The sequence below is a fragment of the Apium graveolens genome, chromosome 5 (assembly GCF_009905375.1).
Source record: "Apium graveolens cultivar Ventura chromosome 5, ASM990537v1, whole genome shotgun sequence".
Lineage (NCBI taxonomy): Eukaryota > Viridiplantae > Streptophyta > Magnoliopsida > Apiales > Apiaceae > Apium > Apium graveolens.
Window position 1 is genome coordinate 138840888 of NC_133651.1, and position 25562 is coordinate 138866449.

A 25562-nucleotide genomic window follows, 5' to 3' on the forward strand; every position below is an offset into this window, starting at 1 on the left:
CCTCTAAGGGTGATGATGATGATTTCTCCGAGTAGGTATACCCTGTGTTCCTTTCTACTACCTTCACTGGGGACAGTGAAGATTTTAAGTTTGGGGGTGGTAGTTAAGGAATATTTTTGTGTGTGTGTCATGTAGTTGCATATTCATAATAGTTTATTTCATATAATTGCATATTTTTGCCATATAGTTTTTTTTTATTTTATAGCTTTATTTATCATGTCATTTAGCTTATGCATATACCATGATCATTTTTGCGTTGCTTTACCGATTGATTGTGATATTGATGTAAGTGTAGTGATAGCGTTAGAGTGATGTTGAGTCTTGTAGGTTGACATGCATGCTAGAAATACTTGTAATTTCACTAAGTCTTAGAGTATGCTTAAGGACTAGATTGTTGTCATGGTTTGATGGTTTTTGAGGTTAATCTATTGATTATGCTTAGAATTTATGATAGGCTCTTAATGATAAAAGGCATGAAAAGAAAAAAATTGGAGTAAAAATTGGAATTCATTGCTAATTGTGGCTAGGCGTCAAATGGCTAGTAGCCGGCTCGTATTTTTATGCGAATAGTCTAGGGTTGAGCAAGATGGAGCGAAACGCACTTGCTCAGAAATTAGAAAAAAAAAGAAAAAAAAGAGAAAAAAAAAGAGAAAAAAAAGAAAGAAAGAAAAAAATAAAGAGTTAATGCATAATTGATCACGAGTGGGCTCTTTGGTATTCGAGTTATTAAGTTCTTAGGGGACTTTATGCCTAGTGACCTAAGGCTTTTATAGTCTGGGATCCGCTAACCTAACGCTCGCTAAATGGATGCCATTGCATAAGTCTTTTGTGGACCTCACTCATTTCACGGTCAAATAAGCATTTGTTGTTGTGTTGAATAAAAAGTATGATTCCGTAATAAGCTCCAGTGATCTTGAAGTGTTATAAGTCATTTTGTGCCTAGAATTTATTCTTTATATAATCATGTGATTGCCTTGAGGATAGTCGAGTTATGATAATTGATCTAGTTTTGAAGCATATATGTTAAGCATCCGCACACACCACGTTTCTGGTTGTATGTTAGTTTGCATGATTTAATTGATCTTTATTCGCCTAATTGCATTTGTTGAGATGTCGTGAATTGGTTGGTTTAGTCATTGTGAGGGGGATCATTGTATTTCATATAGATTGCATTCATGCATGTTTTTGTTTTGTTTTTGAGTCTGTGACGCTTGAGGACAAGCATCGATTTAAGTTTGGGGGTGTGATAAGTGGCATTTTATACCACTTAGAACGTCTTATAATGGCTTGAATTGATGCATTGAAATCAAGTATTTTGTGTATTTGATGCGTTTTTCTAGTGTTTGTGCATTTCAGGGTATTACTTGCATTTATGGAGAGATTTCATTAGGAATAAGCCTAGGTATGTGCTTGGCATTGCAAGTGGGAAGTTAGGAGCAGAACGCAGCAGAAATCGGGAGCAAAATAAGCATTTTTCCAGAAAGGTGTTGGGCGCCCGCTCAGGAAGCCGGGCGCCCGCTCAGGATTGCTGGGCGGCCGCTCAGGGTCGTAAAATTAAATAATGATTTTTATAGTTCTATTTCTGTTGGACTTCTGACTTCTGAGATAGCTGGGTCTTGTGGGGCTTCTACATAAGTAGTTTTCAGAGACGTTTCACATGTGATGAATCGTGGTATCAATCAAAGAGCAAGGAGAGAAGGAAGAAGACCATTTTAGCACATCGCAACGAAGAAGATGAAGCATACGTTTTCTTGTGATTCTTTTATTCGTTGTATCAGTCGATGCTAGTTTTCTTTACTTTGAACCTTATTACTCTTGTGACGTACTCTGATTTTAATAAGTATTTTATTTAGTTTATCTTGTGTGTTATTATCATGTTTTCATATGAACCAATGGTGACGATGAGTTATATCATGGGCTAATCATGATCATGGGGTCGTAACGGATTTACTATGGAATTCTTTAGTTAGTTGTTTAATACCTTAGTGTGTGATGATTGTATGATATCTAGTATAGGTTGCGCTTATTCGTCTTATGTGCGTCGCGAACATATAAGATAGGGTGTTAATCTCTTGTGAAGCGACGGTGGATCTTGAGGTTTAGAACTTGCCATGCTAGCATAGGTTTATGTATGTGTATTCATGATTAGTGGGTAACTCTAACCGTTTTACTTGCCCTGTGTAATCAAAAGGAATAACTTGTGCTTAAATCGTTATGTTGTCAAATTCTGTAGACATATAGGGTCTCAACATAATTGATGCCTATTCAACTTCTATCTTAATTGTGGATATTTCTTAGAATGGTATTAGTACAACAAAAGTTGGCTTTTATCAGTTTCGTGTTGTTCGATTAATATCATCACTGTTACATGCTAAGGGTAATAACAATAACTATTGAAGGAAGTAGTAATGAAGTTATGATCTCATGTGTGTTTAATATTGATTAATTCAAGTATCAATTAAGTGTTTAATTCTCGTAGTTAATTATAGTTAATAATTAGTTAATCAATCTAAGTGTTATTTTCTTGACATTGAGAAGTAATCATACATTGGTGAGTAAGTGTTAATTGAACATAACTAGTCTGAGTCTCTGTGGGAACGAACTAGAAAGTATTCTATATTACTTGCGAACGCGTATACTTGCATGAATTATTAGCGCAGGTTTTCGCCCTAACACCATACCTGAAAGTTAAACATGAAACAGCTTAGTACGATGCATATAGACGAAGTATGACATGTAGGAAGATCCGAAAAGACGAGGACACGTGCATAAAGGACGTTAAGGGGGCAAGTATAGAGATACCTGTGCAAATAAATGAGTGCATGCAAAAAGTGATATCCAAGATGTAAAAAATATGCTAAGGCAAAAATTGAGAACTACTACCACTACAACTTAGGTCACACCCCCAAGCTATATTATCTAGGGCAATGGGCGCCCGGAACATACCATGGGGAGGAGGAACGCTCGTCGTAGTCTCCACATCACCTCTCTTCCTATACTCAGAATCTACCTCAGGGTGAAACACTCCAATCATCCTCAAGTTATACTCTATAACAAGAGCCTCAACGTTAAAATCTATATTGGGGAGACAAAGTATTGCGCAAACTCTCTCCACAGCTGCACCTTTCAACCTCATCGCATTCGTATCACCTAGTTGAGGGAGTGAGGAATGGCGTCACAAAATAAAAAAAGGTGCAAGAACATAAATGTAATAAGTGCGTAAAGCATAAGATAAAAAGACTCACAAGCATCTCCATTGAAACTCGTGCGAACTCTCCCAATATCAATCAAGTAGAAGAAGGTGTCCGTAGCCCTTTTGCAGTTGCTTTTCCTCCTCCTTCCGGAATCTGAGAAAGTTATGGCACGGACGGACAACCAAATAGTAGAAACCCTTAACACCTCGGCGGAGACTAAATAATTAAGCTACCTCCCTCGCGGTAGGAGCGCCAAAGTCATGACGAGCATACAACACAAAGAAAGCCAATGCCAACTTCCAACTATTGGGAGATAAGTGAAGAGGAGCTATGTCATACCACTCTAAGATAGAGCGGAAGAAAGGATAAAGAGGTGCCCTGATACCAAGCTCAACCAAACTCAAGGAAGTGACCATCCGAGGTATTCTGAAGTTCTTTCCATAGTTAAAAAGATGGCATCTCATGAAATATAACGAACGAGCCCATATATCCTCCATCATATAATATTCCAGGATGAATCCAATCTAGGCATCTGATGCTCGCAATGTCGTACCAACAAAAGCCCATCTATCATGAATCTTTCGAAGATTATCCATCTATTTCGGAGTAAGCTTCTCCTCTTGATCACTCGTCCAATCCAAGTCCAACTCACACTCCTTTAACTTCCGGTGAAGATAAGCTATTGGAGACTACGAAGGAGTAACAACATACTCGGTAGTCGACGAAAAAAACTCTGCCTCATCTCTAAACACATCCTGCGTAGTAGGCTCATGCACAGGAGATTTGCTCTCCTAATTAGAAACAATGATCTTACCTAATCTCTTTCCATTTACTTCCAAAATGGAACGACGACTCGGAACATGCGATCCATAAAGAACATCAAAAGTATACGCCTCATACTCAATAGCCATAGAAGTCTCTCATCGCCGAATCCTGTCTACCAAAGTCTCAGAAAGATGAAACAGAAAAGAAGCTGACAAAGGAGACGGTGACCGAAGTGGAGTGGTGGAAAGCCCCAACTTACGATTAAAATCCACGAATGGATAGAAATATGTAGGAGAATCATCGTCCAGCTACGATAAGAGCAAGGAAAAATGTTAGGACGCGTCACGACACCAATAAAAATAAAAGTATGTTTTGGAGGAGCTAATACAGGCCCCAACGAAAAGGATGAAATACGCAAACTGGCATTTTAAAGAACCTCGGGCGCCCCCTGCATTACGTGAGGGGCTGCAACCCGAGAGCCGCAAAGCCCTGGGCGCGCCCCGCACTATGCAGAGGTCGCGACCTGAGATGGCTTCATGCCTCGGGCGTGCCCCGTGAACGGAATGGGGGTCATTACTCGATGACGTTAAAAGCTTCAGGCACGCTCCGCATAATACGGAGGCCGCGGCCTGCGGCTTCTAACGCGCTTCGTGCACCTCCCGTACGGGGAAGAGGGGGATCGCGACCCGAGAGCCCCCATGTCGCGCCCCCATGTATGTGGGTATAAATTTTTTAAACCCAAATTTCAAGATTCAAGCTACTAACACAATTGGAAGTCAAATTGGTGTATCGGCAAGAATCAAGAAGCTATGTATACAACCTATACATATATATACACAAAACATGGCATACACATGGAAGTTCAAGAAGCTCAAAATCCTTACATCTAGTATCGTACATGGAAGGAATTAAAAAGAGAGACATGGAAGAGTATCTTGGAAGATGGAGGATGAGGGGGTTGAAGCTAAAACAAAGATGGAGCCAAGAACAAGCTATATCCAAGGTTCTTGAAGTTTTTGGAGGAGATAGGTTTATGTTTTTTGGATTGGGTACTTTGAAAGATGGGAGCTAAAAATAAAATGAAGGAGAAAGAAGGATTAAAAGGAATCAAAGTTTAAATTTTTTGAAATTTGAACCCCCGGAATAGATTCTCGGGGGTAGGGTGCGCCTCGTATGCCTTCGGAAGGGGGAACGAAGAAAATTTTATGGATAATATTTACAGAGGATGTTTGCGGAGGATATTTTGTGGAAAATATTTACGGAGGATGTTTGTGGAGGATATTTTTCGGAAAATATTTACGGAGGACGTTTGCGAGGATATTTGCGAAAAAAATTGGTCAGAGATTTTGCGGAAGCACTTGTCATGAAGACTAAAAAAAGATTTTTACGACGAAGATTAACAACTAAAATATTCCTTTACGGAAGAAAGAATTCACACGTATGGAAGGGAGTTTATTAGCAAAAGATGAAGTGAAGACATTGTGCGACAAAGATCATGGAAGGACGAAGGAAGTAGAAGAAGATTTTTCACTTTATTTTTAACAAACTAGAAAATCGGGGTAGTTGTTATACCATAAAATCGTCATGGGCATTTTATCGGATCTTCAAGAAAATGGGTCGGATCATCGCCGAGTTCGGAGAACGCGTCTCCAGAGCCTAGGGCGCTCCCTATATGGGAGTCGGTTACGACGACTATTGACGATGAAAAGTTGTGACGATGATTGGTGAAATTGTATATGAAGGTTTACAATGATCATTACGACGAAAGATTACGACGAGGATTACGACGATCATGGTGGAGGAAGTGAGCGACGACCGCTACGATGACGGTACCACGACGGTCGCTATAATAGAAGACGACGACGATGAACAAATATTGATAAAAAACCTACAAAAGATGATCTCAAGTCAAGGGAGAAGGAGTGAAACGATCAAAAAATGAAGAACGACCCGGGCTCCGTGGAAGTGTCCCCGTACTATATGGCGGCACAGGATGGCCGCTCTGCAAAACAAGTAAGGTGACAAGAAAGAATTAGCGAGGAGGGTTGCTCCCACAACTAAATTTGGAAGTGAACAAAGCATAAGAATCTTACATGGAAGGAAGAGGAGCCCCAAGAGGACCTCTTCATGCTTAGGGCGCGCCCTAGGCATGGAAGAGGACTCCGGAGAGCTCCAACCCTTCACAAGGCGCGCCCCGTGAAGGAAAGAGCCCTCTGGGAGCCCTTTGTCCCGGAAAACATGTCAAAGGCGTCGTTATGTAGTCTTTCAGGTTATCCTCGTAGGGGAACGATCGTAAACATCTAGTGTATACTTTGGGAGCCATGTTTCCGTAATCGGCGGGTTGTCCTTGATGGGAGACTTTGGGGTTATCTCGCACTTTACACTTCTATGCTTGGGATCACTTATCCTGTAGTCTGGTGGGTTATCCTCATCGGGGGCAAGGATCCGCTTTGGAATTTGGGGTAAGTCATGGCTATATCTGCGGTTACAATCGACGGAAGTAGCGGTGGCGGAAGAGGATATCCTTCGGCCGGGAAGTTTCCTTGTCCGGGAAGTCCCGAAGTCTTAACCGAGCCTTGAGCCTTTGTGATTAGGCCGCATCGTCGGACACTTCTAAAGCAAATCAATGTTCGAGTTATAATAGGAAGTTGGTTCAACAACTCCTATTCGGCCACGGAATGAAAAGTCAAGTCCATCTAGATTTCTCGTATCCCAAAAACTACGTCCGGTTTGATCCTATATAAAAAGAGGTACGTAGGCACATTGTGAGTGCACGTGTTTGAGAGCTTTGAGAAGGCAAACATAAATCCTAGCAATCTCAGTCGTTTCTTAAACACAAATCAACACACTCCAATAACTTCCCCAGTCCCCGACCATCGCAGCAGATCTTTATTCCGGCCGCAAACCTCAAATCTTTGTTAACCAAATTTGTCCGTTAACATCATGGTTTGTTACTTTAAATTTCTATTGTCTTGCTTCCAGAATGAACTTGAGATTAGTTAAAAACACATAATAGATGCGAGTTATTTTCTGTTCTGCAAAATATGGTTAGTGTTGTCTGTTGTGTGTACCCATACCATACTAGCTTAATCTAAAACAAATAGAGTAAACCGTGTCAGACAATATTAATTGGAACTCTTTTCATCCTCACGTTATAAGACAGAATCTTAGGCTGCGCACTGTTAATCACGTTGCAAATCATATATAAAGGAAGCCTTCCAAGTTCTGTTCTCTGTTACTATTATTTAAGTTGCATTAAAAAAATTATGTTGTTTCACATATACAGAACAAACTCATAGCATAAACATGGACTTGTGGGAAAGCTTCATTAATAAAACTATGGCAAACACTCAGTTTTAATGGAAGATTATATCAAGCTATCAGTACTGCCTAACAAGAGGGTTTCTGCGAATCTTATTCAATAGGCATCAAGTTTTAATGATTCTTCATGTCAGAAATGTGCTCTTCACTGGCCTGCTATTATGAAATTATTTATATTAGGATTTTGTACAAAAGAAACCTTGCTAAATTCTTGTTTCTTTTGGAATTCTTGCTAAAATAATTTGTAGTGGTCATATCTGCAACATTTGAAAATAACAAAGGGTCTTGGGCCTCTTGGCAAGAAAAGAAAAGATCAATATTACATTTTTGATATTTGGAAAAGGAAGAAGAGAACACACAATATGCAAACTTTATATTACAAGTACCATTGGCACCTCTATAGTTACCAAAAAAGTAACAACAAAAAACATACAATTTCCACAAGAAGGTGAACACTTGTCAATTTTAACCTTCAAAATTATTTTTCACCCAAAGACCATACTTAACCTTCATCTTCTCATCAAACTCTTTATCTTTGATCTCACAAATCTTTGCAGCATTTGCAATAGATTCTTCTTGCACTCTCGCAATTCTCCTGCTCCTCTTTCGGGCTAATGCCTCCTTCTCAGCCTCGATATCCTCATACTCTCTTACCCAACAGCTATGCACAGCACAAGTAATTACTACCACAGCCAACTGCATAACAAACGTTGCCATAAAAATCCCACATTCTAACCTCACCAACAATTTAGCCTCTTTCGGACCCCTATCTGACTTTAGCATCGAAATACTTGATCTTTCTTTCGTAAACAAAGCCAGAATACCAAGCAACTGCCCGATGGATGAGGCGAGGAGAAGGGAAACATGTGTCAGGAAGCAAAAATGAGCAAGGTGAGAGTAAAAACCAACAAAAGATGACAAAAGTGAGATGGAAGAAACCATGAGGAAGGCCAAACCCAATGAGCTTGGTGGCATTTTAAGGGCTACGGTAGGAACTAAAGATGTCGTGGAGAGAACGAAGAGAATGAAATTCAAGACTGAGAGAAGAATGTATGGAAAAGAACATGAACTTCTAAGGTTGTTATTATTACTTGAAGCCATTTCTTGGAAGTCTTACATTTAGTTCTTGCAATGGGAATGGAAATTTATATGGAGGGGGTTTTGGATTAGGGACCGTTAAAAGGAGAAATAGACAACGGCTATGTTGGAGGACCCCATTTGTTGGCTTCTTCTTCAAGGGTGCAGAATCCCTCCATAAGTGTTTGAAACAACTGCATTGTTTTTAGTGAGTAGAGCTTCATTAGTACTAATGAGTGTTTTGTTTCACGGGCTTTTAGTTTTCAAATTTTGAATGCTGCCGTTTATTTTTTTGTGAATAATAACTTTGTGATGGGACTTCATATTTGGCATTACTATTCTGTTTAAAATATGCTTATGTAGGCTGTCAGATGAGTTTGAGAGTCATTTCTAACCTCAATTTGACATTTCTTTTTTAGGGATATAGATTTGAACAAGCACGGTATTTTATTTCTTTGAATATGCAGAATGATGCTTATTAAATTTGAATCCAAGGGAAGAATTCATATATGCAAGGATGAGACTGTTATTAACAAAATATATTTGTTTAGTGACAAGGTTCAGTATCGCACATTTGACCCTTTTTCTTTCGTATCTGAAACTGTGAAAAAAACAGAGAAAAAAACTTTACAAAATCCATTCATGATAGTATTTACATCACGACTAACTGTACTTCTGCTGTGCATATGCTGCTCATAGCTATATTTTTCAGCACATAGGAGCCAATAAAACTGAAAATAAATTAAACAATCCTACCATTAAACGATGAAATCACCAAACTCTCATGATATCTGTACATCCGAGCTAGCCAATGGTTGACTTTTGCCACTTTCCGGGACCTGGGTTATGCCAAAGAAAATTTTCAGAGCGCATGGAGTACATATATTTAACATCCTTCTAGTAGACACAATATTTCAAAAAGCACTGTATAACAACAAATTTTGTTATGAATGTCTACCACTTCAATTCCAGTATCATGCTAACATAGCAACACTACGAGATTAAGCGTTTGATGAATACATATATATAGATCAAAAGAGTACTGTTATATCATTTGACAAGTAGAGGTGAAATTTTTGGCTCATATTTGTTCATGAATAGTTGTGTTCTCGAGAATAAAAGAACAATTAATGCGGTTAGAATAATAAGTCCGAAAACCTCTGGACAAAAACTTCCATATATTGCTTACCATGCTTACGATATCAAATTTTATGTTAATATATGGAGATAAATTTGTATATAGAGACTGAGATCTTTGGTTCATATGTGCTTACTGTGAGACATTACACAAACATAGTTAAGCAAACGGTGACCAACAAATAATTACTCAAGAATTTATGAGGGAGAAGGGAAGATCATAGCATGAGGGGTGATGGAAAGACCCTTGAAAAGGAGAAGAAACACTATAAATTCTTCAACATAAAAATATGAAAAACATAAATCCAAAAACTTGCTAGCAAAGATAACAGTACCTAGAAAGAGATGGATTTTCTAACATAATTCACCTAGTTAGAGAGTGCAATTAAGAACTCAAGATAACTACAACGTCCTAATTTATCCATCTTAGGGATCACTAGAGATTCAGTACATGGGAAGTACCTGGTTCTCAGGCACATCTTCTGTTGTATGGGTTAAGATCAGCTCAACTCTATCAAGCGATGCATGTAGGCTTCCTGAGTTCATGTTGAACAATGGTTGACCAGTGCCAACGGCCCTGTAAAAGCAATTTTTCAATAGAAGGATAAGAAAGAAAGCTTACAAGTGTAGTCAATTTATTTATAATAAATAATCATCTACATCCAAGCATATGCAATTTGTGTGATTCTTAACACTAAATGATTCACACAAGTATTCTATCAGTTTTCATCTATAGTCAATGTGAAAGCTGAACTGAACTTGCCCATTAAATTCTGGAAGAACATAGTCTGCTTTCCATGCAAAACGTAAATCCACTCCAGGGCAAACACCAAGTGATGTTTTATTCCGGATCCGGGATAGGCCATCTCCACCCAAACAAGTACTAAGCTTCCAGTTCAAACCAGTTGACTTTAATCCAAAACTGTGGCCCACGCCTACCTGCAATAGTTTAAAACCTATTATGATCAACAACAAGAGGTTAAAGGGGAGAAAAAGAGATTACAGAGGACGGAAGAACTAGACCTGGAGATTCAAAAAGTTTGTTACTGGAATCTTCTTGGACATCAAACGCACGTCATGGTGTAAAGGTGCATACATAAATTTCCATCGTCGATCATTGGCCATGGGTTTTAAAACGAGCTTTGACTCAAACTCGTTAATTGGAGCATTATAGAACTAAACCATGAGAACAATAAGAGAATATAAAATTTGATAGAATCTAATGATCGTATTAATCAAGCAGCCTTTTACATAGCGAAAGTTTTTATGCAGCAAGTAATTCTATTGTGGCAAGTGGTGGACCCAGCAGTAGTAATATGAAAAGGTCAACCTTAAAGAGAAAAGTACATTTCAAATAAGAATCACGCCTAGATTCTCATCTTATTTAGTAATTGGCTAATTGCATACATAACAAGCACATACAAATTATAGACACACAAGTTTCGCCATTCGTTTGTTCTGATAAAATACACAACAAAATATCTAAGAACAAGGTACCTTGCATATATACTTCCTGATAGCATGAGTCTGATACATCCGTAGTTTATATTTAAAAAAATTATGATGACATGTCAATGCAAAATTATGCCCCAAATCTAATGAGATAATATGCAGCAGATTAGTGTGTTGCAATGTGATTGACAAGATACCTTATCCTTTTCACACAATTCTCAAGGGACATGCACTGACCAAGTCCAGAGCTTCCAAAATTATGATTGAAAATTACATGCAAATATATAAGCTTTTTCACATATTTATCATAAAAAAGGAGTAAACATAGTTGTAAAATGCAAATGCAACTTATAATATCACAAAAGAACATAAAGTTCATTTTTTTAATAAGGGTTCCAATAATTTAGTAACTTACAGAAAAAAAAATTATTTAATAATTTCACATGACCTTCATTGACAGATTAAGAAAGTTTTAGTTATTCACATGCACAATTATCCCTTTGCAGTTATATTATATTCATATAACATTTAATGAAGTAAATTTTCTCAATTAATAGTAACACAATATAGCATAATTTAACGCAACTACTATTTCGTAGTATTTTTAGTAGCTGGAATCTGTAAGAGCAAGTCCAATGTCTAATGGTATAATGGATATAGCGATTGCTGTATTTTGACACCAAAAATTGACACTTGGTGTTAAGATAGAACTTTTTTCAATGCTAATGCTAAAATGAACATGACTATTTTTATGTCTATGTAAAAATCATCACCAATTTTTTTTCCCATTTTTCCTATTAGAAGATGAGGCAACTCTGTCTGTAACTATCGTTGGTTCTAAACATAGAACAATTTATGCATTCTTCCTTCAACTATACCTATGATGGCTTTAAATCTATGGTTCTAGACATTAAACCAATTGTCCATTTATGCATTTTTTTTTAATTCAACTATAGTTAGACATATGATTTTGAAGATTTGATTTTACATTTTAGGTATAAAACAGATATAGTTATGCATTGGACTTGCTCACAGAAATTATAAAAATTAGCATATTTGAACTAGGTCTTTACCGAAGCATCTTCCCTACTTGCACAGTACAAATAAGGTATGTGTACATTTTACTACACTTAGAGCAAGTCCAACAGCTCCCTTATATGAGCTCTTAAATTCAATTATAAGGATTTTGACAAAAAATGGTGCTCCAACAGTGTCTTAGTGCTTCCTTAAATCACTAAGACATGGCCTTCCTTTTTTATCTTTAAGGAACTTCTAGTGCTCCCTTATAACACTTTTAGCAATAAAAAATTCATCTCTCTTTCTTCTTTTTACTTTTCTCTCTCTCTTTCTTCCACATATATTTTCAAATTTATTAATATAATATTAATAAGGAATGAAGATAAGGATCATTGTTGGAGTTTAATTTCAAAATCATGTCTTAAATCACTAAGAGCTAATATTTTATAATATTTATAAGGAACCCATTAGAACACTATTGGACTTGCTCTTATAGGCTAGTCTACAGAAGTATGTTAGGTGATGCCTAACCTGCAGTGTTTATTACACTAACAAGTAGTACTAAAGAAGTAATCCTAAAAACAGTACATGAGTAAACATTACATCAAACTAAATAAGAATTAATAGATACACATTTGTATTGTATGTTAAAATAAATTACCTCCATATTAACACCAAAACGAAAGCCCTGAATCTCCTTTCTGAACTTAAGAAACATCTCTGATGGCATTAAATCAACAGTGTATAATTCATCCCAAGACTTGCCTTCTTCTTCTACATTATTCGGACCCGAATCCATTTCCAACAAAACCCCAACTCTCAGCCTACAAATTATTCGATAAAAATCATTTAACCAAATTTTGAAGTCATTGCTATCAAGAATTCAAGAACCCAAAATTTAATTTCCAAACAGAATATAAAATAAAAAAAACACAGTACACGCAGAGACAATTATAAAGGTAAAGAAGAGAAGGATATGGAATTATTCGAACCCTAAAACAGTAGTTTCCTGCCGGTGAAGGGTGTACTAGAGGGGCGATATACCAGAGGCGGACTTGTTTATCTCGGAGATTTTGGCTCTACTCTCTCCTCTATTCTTCTTTATGCTTTAATATTATTTTTAAGGAAAAAATATGTTTATAAATAAATAAAGAATTTAAAAAAAAACATTATGATTTTCAGACGTGAAACTGAAATTCATAATAAATATATAATTTTAAATAACCACCCCCTCGTTTAACATTCTGCTCTTCCATTGTTCTCGCTCTAATATCATAAAATTATATATTATATTGAGAAAATTAGAAAAAAGACTTTCAAAAGAGTTTCAAATAATTTCGAGATAATAATTTGAATTAATGATTTTTAGGAAAATTTAAGGTATTTAATTATTTTTCTATTTAATATTTCAAAATTCTGAGAAAGTTAAAGAAATAAATTACATCCTTATTACATAATATGCATAATGAGATGTTATCCAAATTTTTGATTTTTATGGTTTCTCTACTACAAATTTAATATAAACTGTTAGATCTTTTAACAAATTGATCATAGTCGTTGAATCCAAAATAAAGAAATATTTCATTACCAACGATAAGTAAATATTCTAAATTGAATAGAATTATCTACCATTTTAATGATTTTAAAAAGAAGAAGTAGATAACCAAAACTAAATAGAATAATACTGCAAAATTCGTAATTATTGTTTTTTTCAAATTCTGGATAATTATTTTTTGGACAAATTTTTTAAATCATCACTGAATTAAAAAAATACTTCGTGAGCTTCGTGTGGTTGTAACATCGTTAAAATCTAATTTATAAAACTCAAGATGGAGTTGGAATAAAATCAAAAAAAATCAGCAATTTTTTTTATTTGTCGGAACTTTAATTTGATTGTTTAACTATTTCAAATTAATAAATATTTGTTAAATAAAAAATAAAACATTCGTGTATTGCACGTCAAAACATAAAAAAAAAATTATAGTCGGTTAGTTGGTACTGTATTGTTAGATATTGAATACAACACAAAGGGGTGAATGTATTTTGGATATTTTTAGCCTTTTTCAAACTTTTATGGATGTATGATTAAAGCATATAAGAGATGCAGTTATATTATGTTAGCAGAAATAAAACAGGAAACACAATATTTCAAAACTCACTTAATTTTGTATTAAAATTAAGTTATGTCTTACTACAAATCCTGGGTTCTTTGTAAGTAAAGAACTCGGTTTCTATCTAGAGAGAGTACAAGAAAATTTAGATCTATTTGTTACACTATAAAACAAATGACCAGTGTTTACTTTATAGATTAGTAAACACAAGTTTACACAGCATGCAATAAGATTAACTAAACCCTACTTTAAGTTATCTCTAAAATTTTTCATTTCTGACTTAGTGAATCTTTGCAAATCTTGTAGGTATATGACCTTCCTTTGTCAGTTAATCTTGGCCCTTGATCTTGCACTCTTCAAGCTGTTTTTGTAGAATTTGCAATTTAAGTGATTAGATCGTTTGTTGATTGATAATCTTGAATTTTTAACTTGTCTGCATTCTGTAATTAAGGTTCATATCGAGATATCCAGTTTGTTGTATACAGAACTTACATCTCGATAAGTATAATGGCTTATCGAGATCTCTTAGTTCTCTATAAGTGAACTTGGCTTGTCGAGGTCTCCAAAACTCTACATGTAGAAATGACTTGTCGATATCTCTGAGATCTCTATATGAATTTTGACTTGTTAATATCTCTGAGATCTCTAATGAGAAATTGACTTGTCGATATCTCCAATCTTTATATCTTCATTTTGACTTGTCGATATCTCTGAGTTCTCTATATTAAGAAATGACTTTTCGATATCTCGGAGTTCTCTATATACATTTTGACTTTTAGATATCTCTGAGATCTCTAATGAAAATTTGACTTGTCGATATCTCCAATCTTCACATCTTCATTTGACTTGTCGATATCTCTAAGGCTTCGATAATAAGCCATTTTGGACTTCTCGATAAGTCACTCTGGAGTTCTCGAATGACTTCTCTATATGACTTGATCTGTGACTTGTAGATATCTTGACTTAGAACATTTTTCCTAAAACAGATTTATTCAACTCCAAAATTCTTCACCTTTTCTCTGAGGCATGATCTTGTTGATCTTTTTCCAGAGTTTATAAATACTCAAGTCTGATCTTTAACATTATTACAAACTGGAATAATATTATACATAATACAGATTTAGACTATCATACAACTAAATCTTAGGTTTGTCAATGTGACTTAGTCTTGTTATAATACAGACATGTCTTGCACAACAATCTCCCCCAATTTGTGAGAAGATTGCTTATCATAAATTCATGCCTGGTAACAAGACTAACCCCAAGTTACAAACAAATACACGCAAATTGACAGATTAAAAAATACACAGCTTTTTTACACTGAGTGATTACATGAGTTTAATAAGTACATTCGTCACACAAACTTCTCATAGCCTGATTCTTTTCTAATTAGGTCCTTTAGATTTACAAGTACTTGAAGTTCCTCTATGATTTATGTCCCTCTTAGAGCTTTCACAAGTTTGAGTCAATCATCTAAAGAATAACTATTCAAGTAATTTACTCTGAATCTTGAGAATCTACCAGCTTATATGTTTAGAAAATGTTCATCCTTAGATATTCTGCTCAGCCCCTTTGCCTTGAGTTAATTAGATCTTTGCTCAAACATTTCTATTTCTTTTGCATATTTCATTTCCCTTTCCTCTCTTTCAGCTTTTACTTTTTCTCTTCTTTTCTTTCTTCTCTTACTATTAACCATACACACATCACAACCCTCCATGCCCTTGTGCTTGTGTCCTTATCCTTCATTAAGCTAATCACCCTCTTAATTTTTGTGGTTGAAAATGTATCCATTAATCCCTTGCTAAGTAGAGTGAAGAAGCCATCTTGATAGTAGATTCTGACTTCTCTCAATGATACAACCCAAACTTTGACTATTTCTTCAGCTAATTGTTGAAAGTAGTCATCATCTGTGATGCACCAATTAAATGGTAGAAAATCAGTTTTATCAAAGCAATTCCAGATAGCCCTCTCTTCAACTTGCAGCTTCTTTGGCTTTCTCCCAACAGTCTTGTAATGAGTTTTGATTGGTGGCTTAAATGAAGGTAGGTTTGAGATTTTTTTAGGGTGGTTTGCCTAGAAGCGATTGGTATTTTGAGTAAGGTGTTTGGAATTGGTTTGTACAAAAGTTTAGGCTTATAGGTTAAAGGTAGTTGAGTGTTCGAGTTAGCAGGCTTAGTGGTTTGAGTTTGTTGGATTTGGATTGATAGGACATTTTCTTGGTGCCTTCACCATCTTCCCTCTTCTTCCTTCGCCTTTCATCTCCCCTCTTCTTATCATCCTTTTTCTTGTCTTCTACCTTGCTGCCAGTTGCTTTAGAAGATTGACTTAGATTTAAACCAGAAGGTTTATGATCATCTTTATTCCGCTCATCATCATCCAAGTCATTCTTAGTATTGATTTGAGTTTTGGACAACTTGGTTTCAGCATTTTTCAAATATCTCCCCAATATTTTGATCATGTCTTCCTCTTCAACAGTTTTGTACTGCTTTGTCTTCAAGTCTATTTTCAGAGTCAATATCAGCTTCTTGGCCATGACACATTGCTTTGGAATTTGAAAATATTTGCAATGTTTGGTGGTTGGACGGATGTATGCCACTCCCTTGCTTGGTTGCAGATATGCTTCTAGAAAAGCAGCTACTTGAGCTTTCTTCAATTGATTGAGTAAGAGAGTGTCTTTATGAATCACTCTGTTGACTTTGTTGATCAGAATGTCCAATTTAGATGCCCTTCTTGTTATGAGATAATTAAGGGACACCTGCATACATCTATCCAGACCAAAGTCATTTATGTTAACAACAATTCTTCTCTCTTGAAAGCCATCCATGGTTACCATGATCACCCTAAAGAAATAAACTGTCTTGTTCAAGGCCTTTTTATATGTGAAGACGTTGTTATTTAGAGAAGCCCTAAGAGCCTTTAGCAGTTCATAAATTCTCTACTTAGACTAGGTCCCTCAGCTGCTTTTAGTAGCCTCTCCATCCCAACATCAACTTGCTGTTCAGTTTCCTTGGATTTGTCTTTTTGAGCTTGGATAAATGATTTTAGCAACCTAACATCTATCTCCCCCTTAGGCTTGTTTGCAGGCAAGATGAGAGGTGTGGGGATTTTAGGCCTAATAGCTTCTGAAAGTGCATGCAATGGAATGTTTAGAGCACCCATGATAGCTCCCAAAGAGACTGAATTTTGCATTTGAAGATGCTTATGGGAGTCCACCAGAGTCTTGATGTCAGCCTGTTGACTTTGTACCAGAGCTGTGAGTTGAGAGACTTGAGTTGTTAATGAATCATTTGATGACTGTAAAGTGGAGACTTGAGATTAAAGAGCTTGGATTTGCAAGTTTGTTGATGTTGACTTTGGTTGTTGAGATGCTGAAGAGAGAGAAGTACCAAATGTAGCCTTAACTGATTCCCTGATGCCTTCCATCAAAAGAGCAGATGGCTCATCCATGCTCAAACTAAAGTCCTTATCTAACCAAACATCCACATTTCCATCATGTTCAGCCTCATTGACAATTTTCTGTTGTTGTTCTTCAACATCTGTTTTGTAAGATAGCAGGATTGCTTGATAGACCTGATTGGACATGTCTGTTGTAAGAAGCTGTTGTGTGATGTTGGCAAGTCCAGACAGTTGATCTACCAGAAGGTCATTCATGGTGATTGGTTAAGCCTGAGCATCCTGGAGCCACTGTAAGATTAGATGTGAGGGTTGTTGAGAAAGGTTTGATGTAGAAGGTATGTCTTTCTGAGTTGAGGCAGATGGTTCGGGTTCAGTGACATTACCTATGACAGATGCCACCGTTTGACTCACAGTTGGAACTGTGGTTGTGACAGTGTGGTGTTCACCACTTGGGGGAATCTTTAATTGAATTGGAGGGGATTTGACCAGGTTACTGTCATGTACCATGGCCTCAAACCCTTGTTGTTCTTGCAAAAAGCTAGGACTTGAATGTGCTTGACTTGCCTCCCCTATAACAGGCTCATTGGCAATTGGACTCCTAACTTCAATTGTTAAGGCAATGTCAGCTAAGGTTTTGAGGGGAGTTGTCCCTTTATGAGGAACTTCCAATTGAATTTGAGAGGATTTAGATAGCTCCCCCTCAGGAGTACTACCCTCAAACCTATCAATCTATGAAGATTGTTTAGCACATGAAGGTGCTTGAGAGACTACCACAGGGTCTTCAGTAAAAACTGATGAAACCCATGTGTTTGTGTTGGGGTCATCAAGGTTTACCCCAAAGTGTAGCCTCTCACCAACTAAATGTGGTTCCTGGGTGGTGAGCATAGTTTCTTGAACCATGTCACTTGATTTTAGCAACACTTGAGAATCAGATTCAAGTGTCTCATTGTATGAAGAAGAAAGTTAGAAATGAGATTTGAGATTTCAGAATTGAATATTGGCAGCTCCTCGTGAATAGATGAGGGAGCTTCAAGAGATGTGCTCTCAGTATGTGTGTCATCCTTATTCCTTCTTTCATACACTTGATTGTGTTCAAGTGCTGGTGCAGACTTTGTACAGGGTGCACTAGGGAGAGTGCTCTTTTCAATAGAGATATCCTATTTAGAGGATGCCCCTAGAGCTTGTTTGATTCCCTCTTTTTCAACTACATCCTTTTGGGAGGATGTAGAGGTGGCTTGAGTGGTCAACTCAGTTTACATTACCTTCTCTGGTTTCCTGACCAGGGTGGACACTATTTGTGTTTGATCCTCACCACTCTCATTAATAATAGTTAGGGGTGCCTTCTTTCTCTTATTTTTACTCACTTCACCCTTTTACGAGGATGAAGTGGTTGGTTTCCTAGCTGATATTGGTAAATAAAGAGAGGTCACAGTTTGGGAAGGCCCTTGTTGGTGTTTCCGTGTTTGTTCTTCCACAATTACAGGAGCCATTATTGTACTAGTTATGATTGTAGACCTCATCTCAAGCATAGGGTAAGGGTAAGTCATGAATCTCTCCAACATAAATGGAGTGATTCTAAGACTTATACTTACCCTATTTTTTTATAGTATGTGAACCAAATAAAATTTTGGACACCTGTTTATAATTGCCTAGTTGTGTTCTATCTATACCATTAAGTAAATGAATGTCTTAAACTTAGGAAAAAAAATTTCCTTACCTCTTGTAGCCACAGGCATTGTGAGCCTTGTGCTTGGTTCCTGCAGAATCAGAAGCCCCACATTTAAGTGTCTATTGTGAGCCATGGAGAATACCAGCTTCTGGACCACACTTGAAATGTTATCATATCCTGTCTTCCTACAGGTGAAAGCTCTCACAATGGAGTTAAACAGAAATGACCATTCCTTCCTTAAATTATTCTTGTTCAGGGGCTAAGTTGATATTTTCATTGTAATTGATGAAGTCCGTGAATTCAGCTAGCTCATCTTGAGTTGGGACCTCCATCAGTTTGTCAGTAGGGATGCCCAAAGCCACATTTAAATCATTTTTAAAAAACTCCACATGTTGGCCTTGAATGAAGTAGTTAACCACAATGGACATAGCTTGGTCCTCATGCACAATTGTTGTGGCGCCCTCCAAACCCGGGTCAGAAATTTGGGTTCCACACACACACACACACCTTATTTATAACCTGCTTATAACAATAATAAAGATAATAAAAATATGCAGTGACCCTACTTACCAACTACAACGGACCACAACAGGTTAAAGTATGCACACAAGCCACACACACACACTTTATATTACAAATGCCCAAATCCCAACTATTCAAACTTACAACTGAATATTAAATATTATTACAAACTTTTACAAACATAAAATATCTCAAACACTGCCCGCTAGCTTAACTTGATCAACCTGGACCCCTAGCTCTCGCACTGGATTGGGGATCCTCGCTACCCACTGGTTCCTTCTTAACTGGAAAAGAACATAAACAACATCGCACAAATAAGCTAACTAGCTCAGCAAGTCACAATGACAAGACTGAGAATAATGATCATCAAGTGAAAAGGATTAAGGTATCAAGTGAACAATGATTAATGATTTAGAATTGTATATTATATTTTCATTTTAAAAACCAAGGTTAGGCTGCTGATCAGTCACGCACTAATCCCGAGCAAGGCACACAGCTCTGCTCTAATTACTAGATCCAAGGCACACATTGGTGTAACTTGACCACCAATCTGGTCTGACCACGAATCTGGTCCATAATTTTATAAAACAATCCAATTCTAACATAATAACAGAATAATCAATGTAAAACAATAAACAAAATCATAAACAACATTGGATGTTCAATAACGAGATGGTTTCAATCTTCACATGGAACAATATGGCAATGTCAAAGAATGGTTGTTAGGTAATGAAAGAATTAGATTACAAAGGAATCAACATTTCAAGGTCACAAGGATTTGGTTTTTCTTCAAAGTATAGGGTACAATGGTTTGAATATGTAAGTCATTTGATTCTGTGGTTAGTATTTAGTTTGTATATATTTGTGGAGTAGTATCATATATCTGTGGTTGGTACTCGGGTATTCAACAATCAATGGTTCAGAAAGAATAAGGTTTACGGCTCAAAGATCAACAACTAGAATCAAAGTTTAGGGTTCAGTGCTTCAAAGCACTTGCAATATAAAACAGGACTATCAATCAATTACAATATATCTCGAGAAAGTTCAGAACACTTGCCTGGTACTAGCTTGCTATACTTCACTAACTTCCAATCACAACCGTCTTATTCCTCGACTATCTGCTTTCCTTTCCTAAGCCTTGCCTCTTCTGCTCACATATCTTAAGCATTTATCAATACTCAACTCATACGATTCTAGTCGGTATACACTTCTATCAACCCTTCGTTTTACCCAAATCCGACTAACGGATTGAAAGTTACGCTATAAACAAGTAAACACCGAACATATAGACCAACAATCAAACAACAAGTCACATATAACACGTAATACCTTAAACAATCAATGATATATCATTTATAAAGGAGTCTCGGGTCATAAACAAGCTTTCAGGTATTTAATATGATTTTTAAAACATTTTTCGGAATTAAAACGGGTCGTTGGATAAATTTTAAAGCAATAACCAGGGTTTGGTTGGCCACATCTCGCTTCAAAATAATTTTCTAATAATTATCGAGCCTTGAAAACAATTTAAAGTAATATTTTAAAGCTTGAAATTATTTTTCAAAATATTTAAATCATTAATAAATAATTAAATCTAATTAAATAATTAATTAAAATCAATTAATAATTATATAAATTAATTAATTTTTGAATTAATTGACCAATTAACTAATTAATTATTAACTAAAATTAATTAACTAATTAATTCAGATTTATTTTTGAATTAAAAAAATAATTTTTTTTGGAATTTTCAGAAATTAAAAACGAATTTTTATAATTAAAATAAATAGGAAATATGATTTTTAAATAATTTATAAACAGGAATCCTAAATTTGCAAGTTCTGGAAAGTTCAGGGACTGAACTTCATCGTTTTCAAAACAACAAGGACTAAAGTGCAATTTTGCACCCCCCGGTCGCCGGAAAACGTCCTGTCTCACCGGAGACGGCATTCCCATAATCCTCACACCTCCACAAGCTCCCGATTTAATCTACACAACACCAGGAACACAACCATGCAATCAAATCATTCTAATAACCCCTGAGTTGGCCGGAAAATGGCCAAGAAACTCACCGGTTTCCGGTGACCCGACGTAAACTTCAAAACACAACTCCCTTCGATTTAGGGATCCTCTGTTAACGAGCTATATACCAATCGATTGCAAATTTCATAAGGAACACAACCCACTATAATTCAACACATAATAATCCCTAGAACAAAAAGCCCTAAATTTCAATTAAGAACATTCATACGGGTTATAAACCCTAATTTTAAAATTCGAAAATTAAACTCAATTTTGAACATGTTATTGAACTCCAAATCAGTTATATGACATATGAAAATCATCAAGAAAACAAGCTCTACAACATGCAAGCATCAAATCATTCAAACAATCATCCGAACAAAAATTCATAATTTTAATCAAAATAATTCGAAAATATATAAAATTACAGAAAATAAACCTTTGATTCTGCAGTGATATGAAGCACAGATTCTAATAGTATATTTCAAGAGTTTTGATTTGAGTACTCGAGCTTCACCAACGGATTCCGGTAACACCTTGAAATTGAGGTTTGATTCTCGGTAGGTTTTATGAAATTAGGGTTTTTCCCTGGAAAATTCTATAGTTACTGTTTGCAAATGATTTTTCGTACGAAATAAATATGGTAAAGGCTATTTATAATTACGGAAAATTAGTATCTCGTTGGATCATTCCGGATATAAAATGGTACGTTTATTTATAAAAATAGATCCAAACGGTACCGGTTTTCGGGATAATTATCCAAATCAGTACAATTTGTACTGCGGTCTTGGTCTCAGCGCCTGGTTACACGTATTACGAGGTGATAATTGTAATAGTTTAATAAAAAGATCCCGTTTAACGAAAATACGAGTTTTATTGATTTACCGAAATGAATAATGTATCGAAAATATTGCGCCGGGACCCGCGCAGGACAAACCGTACGCCGGATCGAAAAAGTCGAAACATGGAAGATGCTCGGAATATTGCAATTCGGTTAGGAAGGAGTTCTCGGAAGAGTTTCAGGTTATAAAAATATAAAAACGGGTGACGTCGGTTGGTTCCCGATTGTATAAAATAGTTTATAAATACTTCGGAAAAAGAATTTATAAAATCCATATATTTCCTATAAAATCATAAATCAACATAAAAATAAATAGGAAGATATGACAATTATCTATATTTTATTTTGGACATATAAAAATTAAAATACTCAATTGATATTATTTTTAAACATTCAAACACATATATCACTTAACAATTAATTCACAAAATAAATACTACACATGCATAATATTTATTTATTAGCAAAATTAATTACACGATATATCCCAGATATTACAATTGTCCTCACTACAGCTGTGTTCTAAAAATCTCTGAGTACATCCATATATAGAATTGGGTTTGCAGTTAGAGCACCTCCAAAGCATGTCTCAGAAAAGAACTTCACAAAGCTCTTGAAGCTATCAAGAGCTTGGTTTGCATCTGTAAATGCAAGATAGTTGGTGCCCTCTTTTGGGATAAAAGGTGTAGCTGTATTTGATGCCATTTGAAGTGTTTGAATTTGAGTGGGTAAGAAATATTAGAGAGAAAGAGTTTGAAATGAGAGAAAACGGTTTGGATTTGAAGAAATTAGGTCACTTAGAGATCTCGAAGGCGTAAAGAGGTGTTTGTTGAGATGTCTGTGTATTAATAGAAAAAGGTAAATGACTTATCGAGAACTCAGAATAAATGTTTAGAATTTTCTTATCGAGAAGTCATATTGAGATAATAGATACATATCGATATGTCACTTTTCTAACTCTTATCGAGAACTAGAAAATAACCTATAGAGATGTCAAATAAATACCCAGTTTGTCCTGAATATAATGAATTTTTTCAATTAAATATTTTACCAAAAGTATTTTACCAAAATATTTTTTTTAATTAAATTATCTCAGTTCTAAGTTGTTGATAAGTCTAAAATTCATACTTGTAGAGAACTCTGTGAATCATCGGTTATCTAGATCTCTACAATGACTTATCGAGAAGTCATAATAATGCTTGTCGAGAAGTCCTTCGAGAAGTCAGAAAAATAACTTATCGAGAACTCACTCGAGAAGTCATAAAATGACTTGTCAAGAAGTCTGTTAGACTTATCGAGAACTCAGTTCTCTATATAATTTTGTTCTTTTTGATTCTGTCTTATGCTAATTTCATATATTGAAAATGTAAATTATCATTTAGACAATTTTCTCAGAATTAAAAAATTCCCAGCTAAATTTTTGAATTTGGAAAATAAATATACAGAGATTTCTGAAATATTTATAACTCATATTCCAGTTAATTTCTAATTAAGTCAAATTAATTTTAATTTATTAGAAATCCATATGCTGCAACACATTAGCTGCGTTCTTGACTTTAAGATGAAGAATATTTAACATCTTACTTTCACCAACAAGTCTAGTGAAAGTTGCTTCATCCAAAGGTTTAGTAAAAATGTCAGCTAATTGTTTTTCTATTGGAATAAAATTGAGCTCAATGGTACCTTTGCAGCATGTTCTCTAATAAAATGATACCTTACATCAATGTGCTTTGTTCTAAAATGATTAACTGGATTAGCCACAATAGATATAGCACTAGTATTGTCACACATAATTGGAATTTTGTGTAACACTAGGCCATAGTCCATTAACCGATTTCTAATCCAAAGTACTTGAGCAAAGCAACTTCCAGCAACTATGTATTCATCCTAAGCTGTGGAAGTTGATACAGACTGTTATTTCTTGCCATACCAGGTCTTTGTCCAAGAAATTGACAGCTTCCGCTAGTACTTTTCCTGTCAACTCTGCATCCAGCAAAATCTGCATTTGTGTGTCCAACAACTTCAAATCATGTTCCCTTAGGATACCATAATCCCAAGTTTGGAGTCCCTTTTAAGTATCTCAAAATTCTCTTCATAGCCATCAAATATGATTTTTTTTGATTGGCTTGAAATCTTGCACACAGACATATTGCAAACATAATTTTTGGTCTACTAGCAGTCAAATACAACAAAGATCTAATCATTCCTCTATAACCTGAAATGTCTACACTTTTTCCTTTCTTATCTTCATCCAACTTTGTAGTTGTAGACATAGGTGTTGATGCAGGTGAACAATAAACCATACCAAACTTCTTCAATAAATCTTTAACATACTTGGTTTGGCTGATGAAGATTCCATCATTTCTTTGACTGACTTGAAGTCCAAGAAAGTAACTTAACTCTCCCATCATACTCATTTCATATTCACTCTTCATGAGTTTTGAGAATCTTTGATATAGCTTTTCATTAGTAGAGGCAATAATGATATCATCCACATAGATCTGAACTAGGATTATATCACCACCATATTGCTTGTAGAAGAGAGTCTTATTAATATTTCCTCTAGAGAATCCATGTTTAATCAATATTTTTGATAATGTGTCACACCATGCTCTGGGTGCTTGCTTTAGTCCATAGAGAGCCTTTAGAAGTTGGTAGACAAAATCTGGAAATTTAGGATCTTCAAAGCCAGGTGGCTGTTGCACATAAACTTTTTCTTCTAACTCACCATTTAGGAATGCACTCTTTATATTCATTTGATGCACTTTAAAGTTTGAGTGTGCAGCAAATGCAAGAAAGATTCTAATTTCTTCAAGTCTTGCTACTGGAGAAAAAGTTTCATCATAATCAATTCCCTCTTCCTGCGAGTAGCCTTTTGCAACCAACCTTGATTTGTTTCTTGTTACACTCCCATTTTCATCCATTTTGTTACTGAACATCCACTTTGTTCCAATTATACTTCTGTGCTTTGGTGCAGGAACCAACTTCCAAACTTTGTTTCTTTCAAACTGATTTAGCTCCTCTTGTATAACAGATAT

General features: G+C 35.7%; 2 protein-coding genes across 3 annotated transcripts; both read right to left on the reverse strand.

The window, feature by feature from the left end:
- Positions 1–7580: 7580 nt before the first annotated feature.
- LOC141724535 (uncharacterized) lies at positions 7581–8423 on the reverse strand. Its single transcript, XM_074526708.1, has one exon. It carries the CDS (start codon positions 8379–8381, stop codon positions 7746–7748), a length of 636 nt encoding a protein of 211 aa, XP_074382809.1. The 5' UTR covers positions 8382–8423; the 3' UTR covers positions 7581–7745.
- Positions 8424–8974: 551 nt separating this feature from the next.
- On the reverse strand, positions 8975–13087 carry LOC141724534 (uncharacterized). Of its 2 annotated transcripts, XM_074526706.1 has the most exons (6): positions 12956–13087; positions 12625–12787; positions 10518–10670; positions 10258–10433; positions 9957–10071; positions 8975–9196 (listed from the first exon to the last, which is right to left on the reverse strand). In XM_074526706.1, exons 2-6 carry the CDS (start codon positions 12760–12762, stop codon positions 9140–9142), a joined length of 639 nt encoding a protein of 212 aa, XP_074382807.1. In that variant the 5' UTR covers positions 12763–12787; positions 12956–13087; the 3' UTR covers positions 8975–9139. The 2 variants fall into 2 exon arrangements, with proteins under 2 accessions (XP_074382807.1, XP_074382808.1); XM_074526707.1 differs by lacking the exon at positions 8975–9196 and having other exon boundaries at positions 10254–10433.
- Between the last annotated feature and the right edge of the window lie 12475 nt (positions 13088–25562).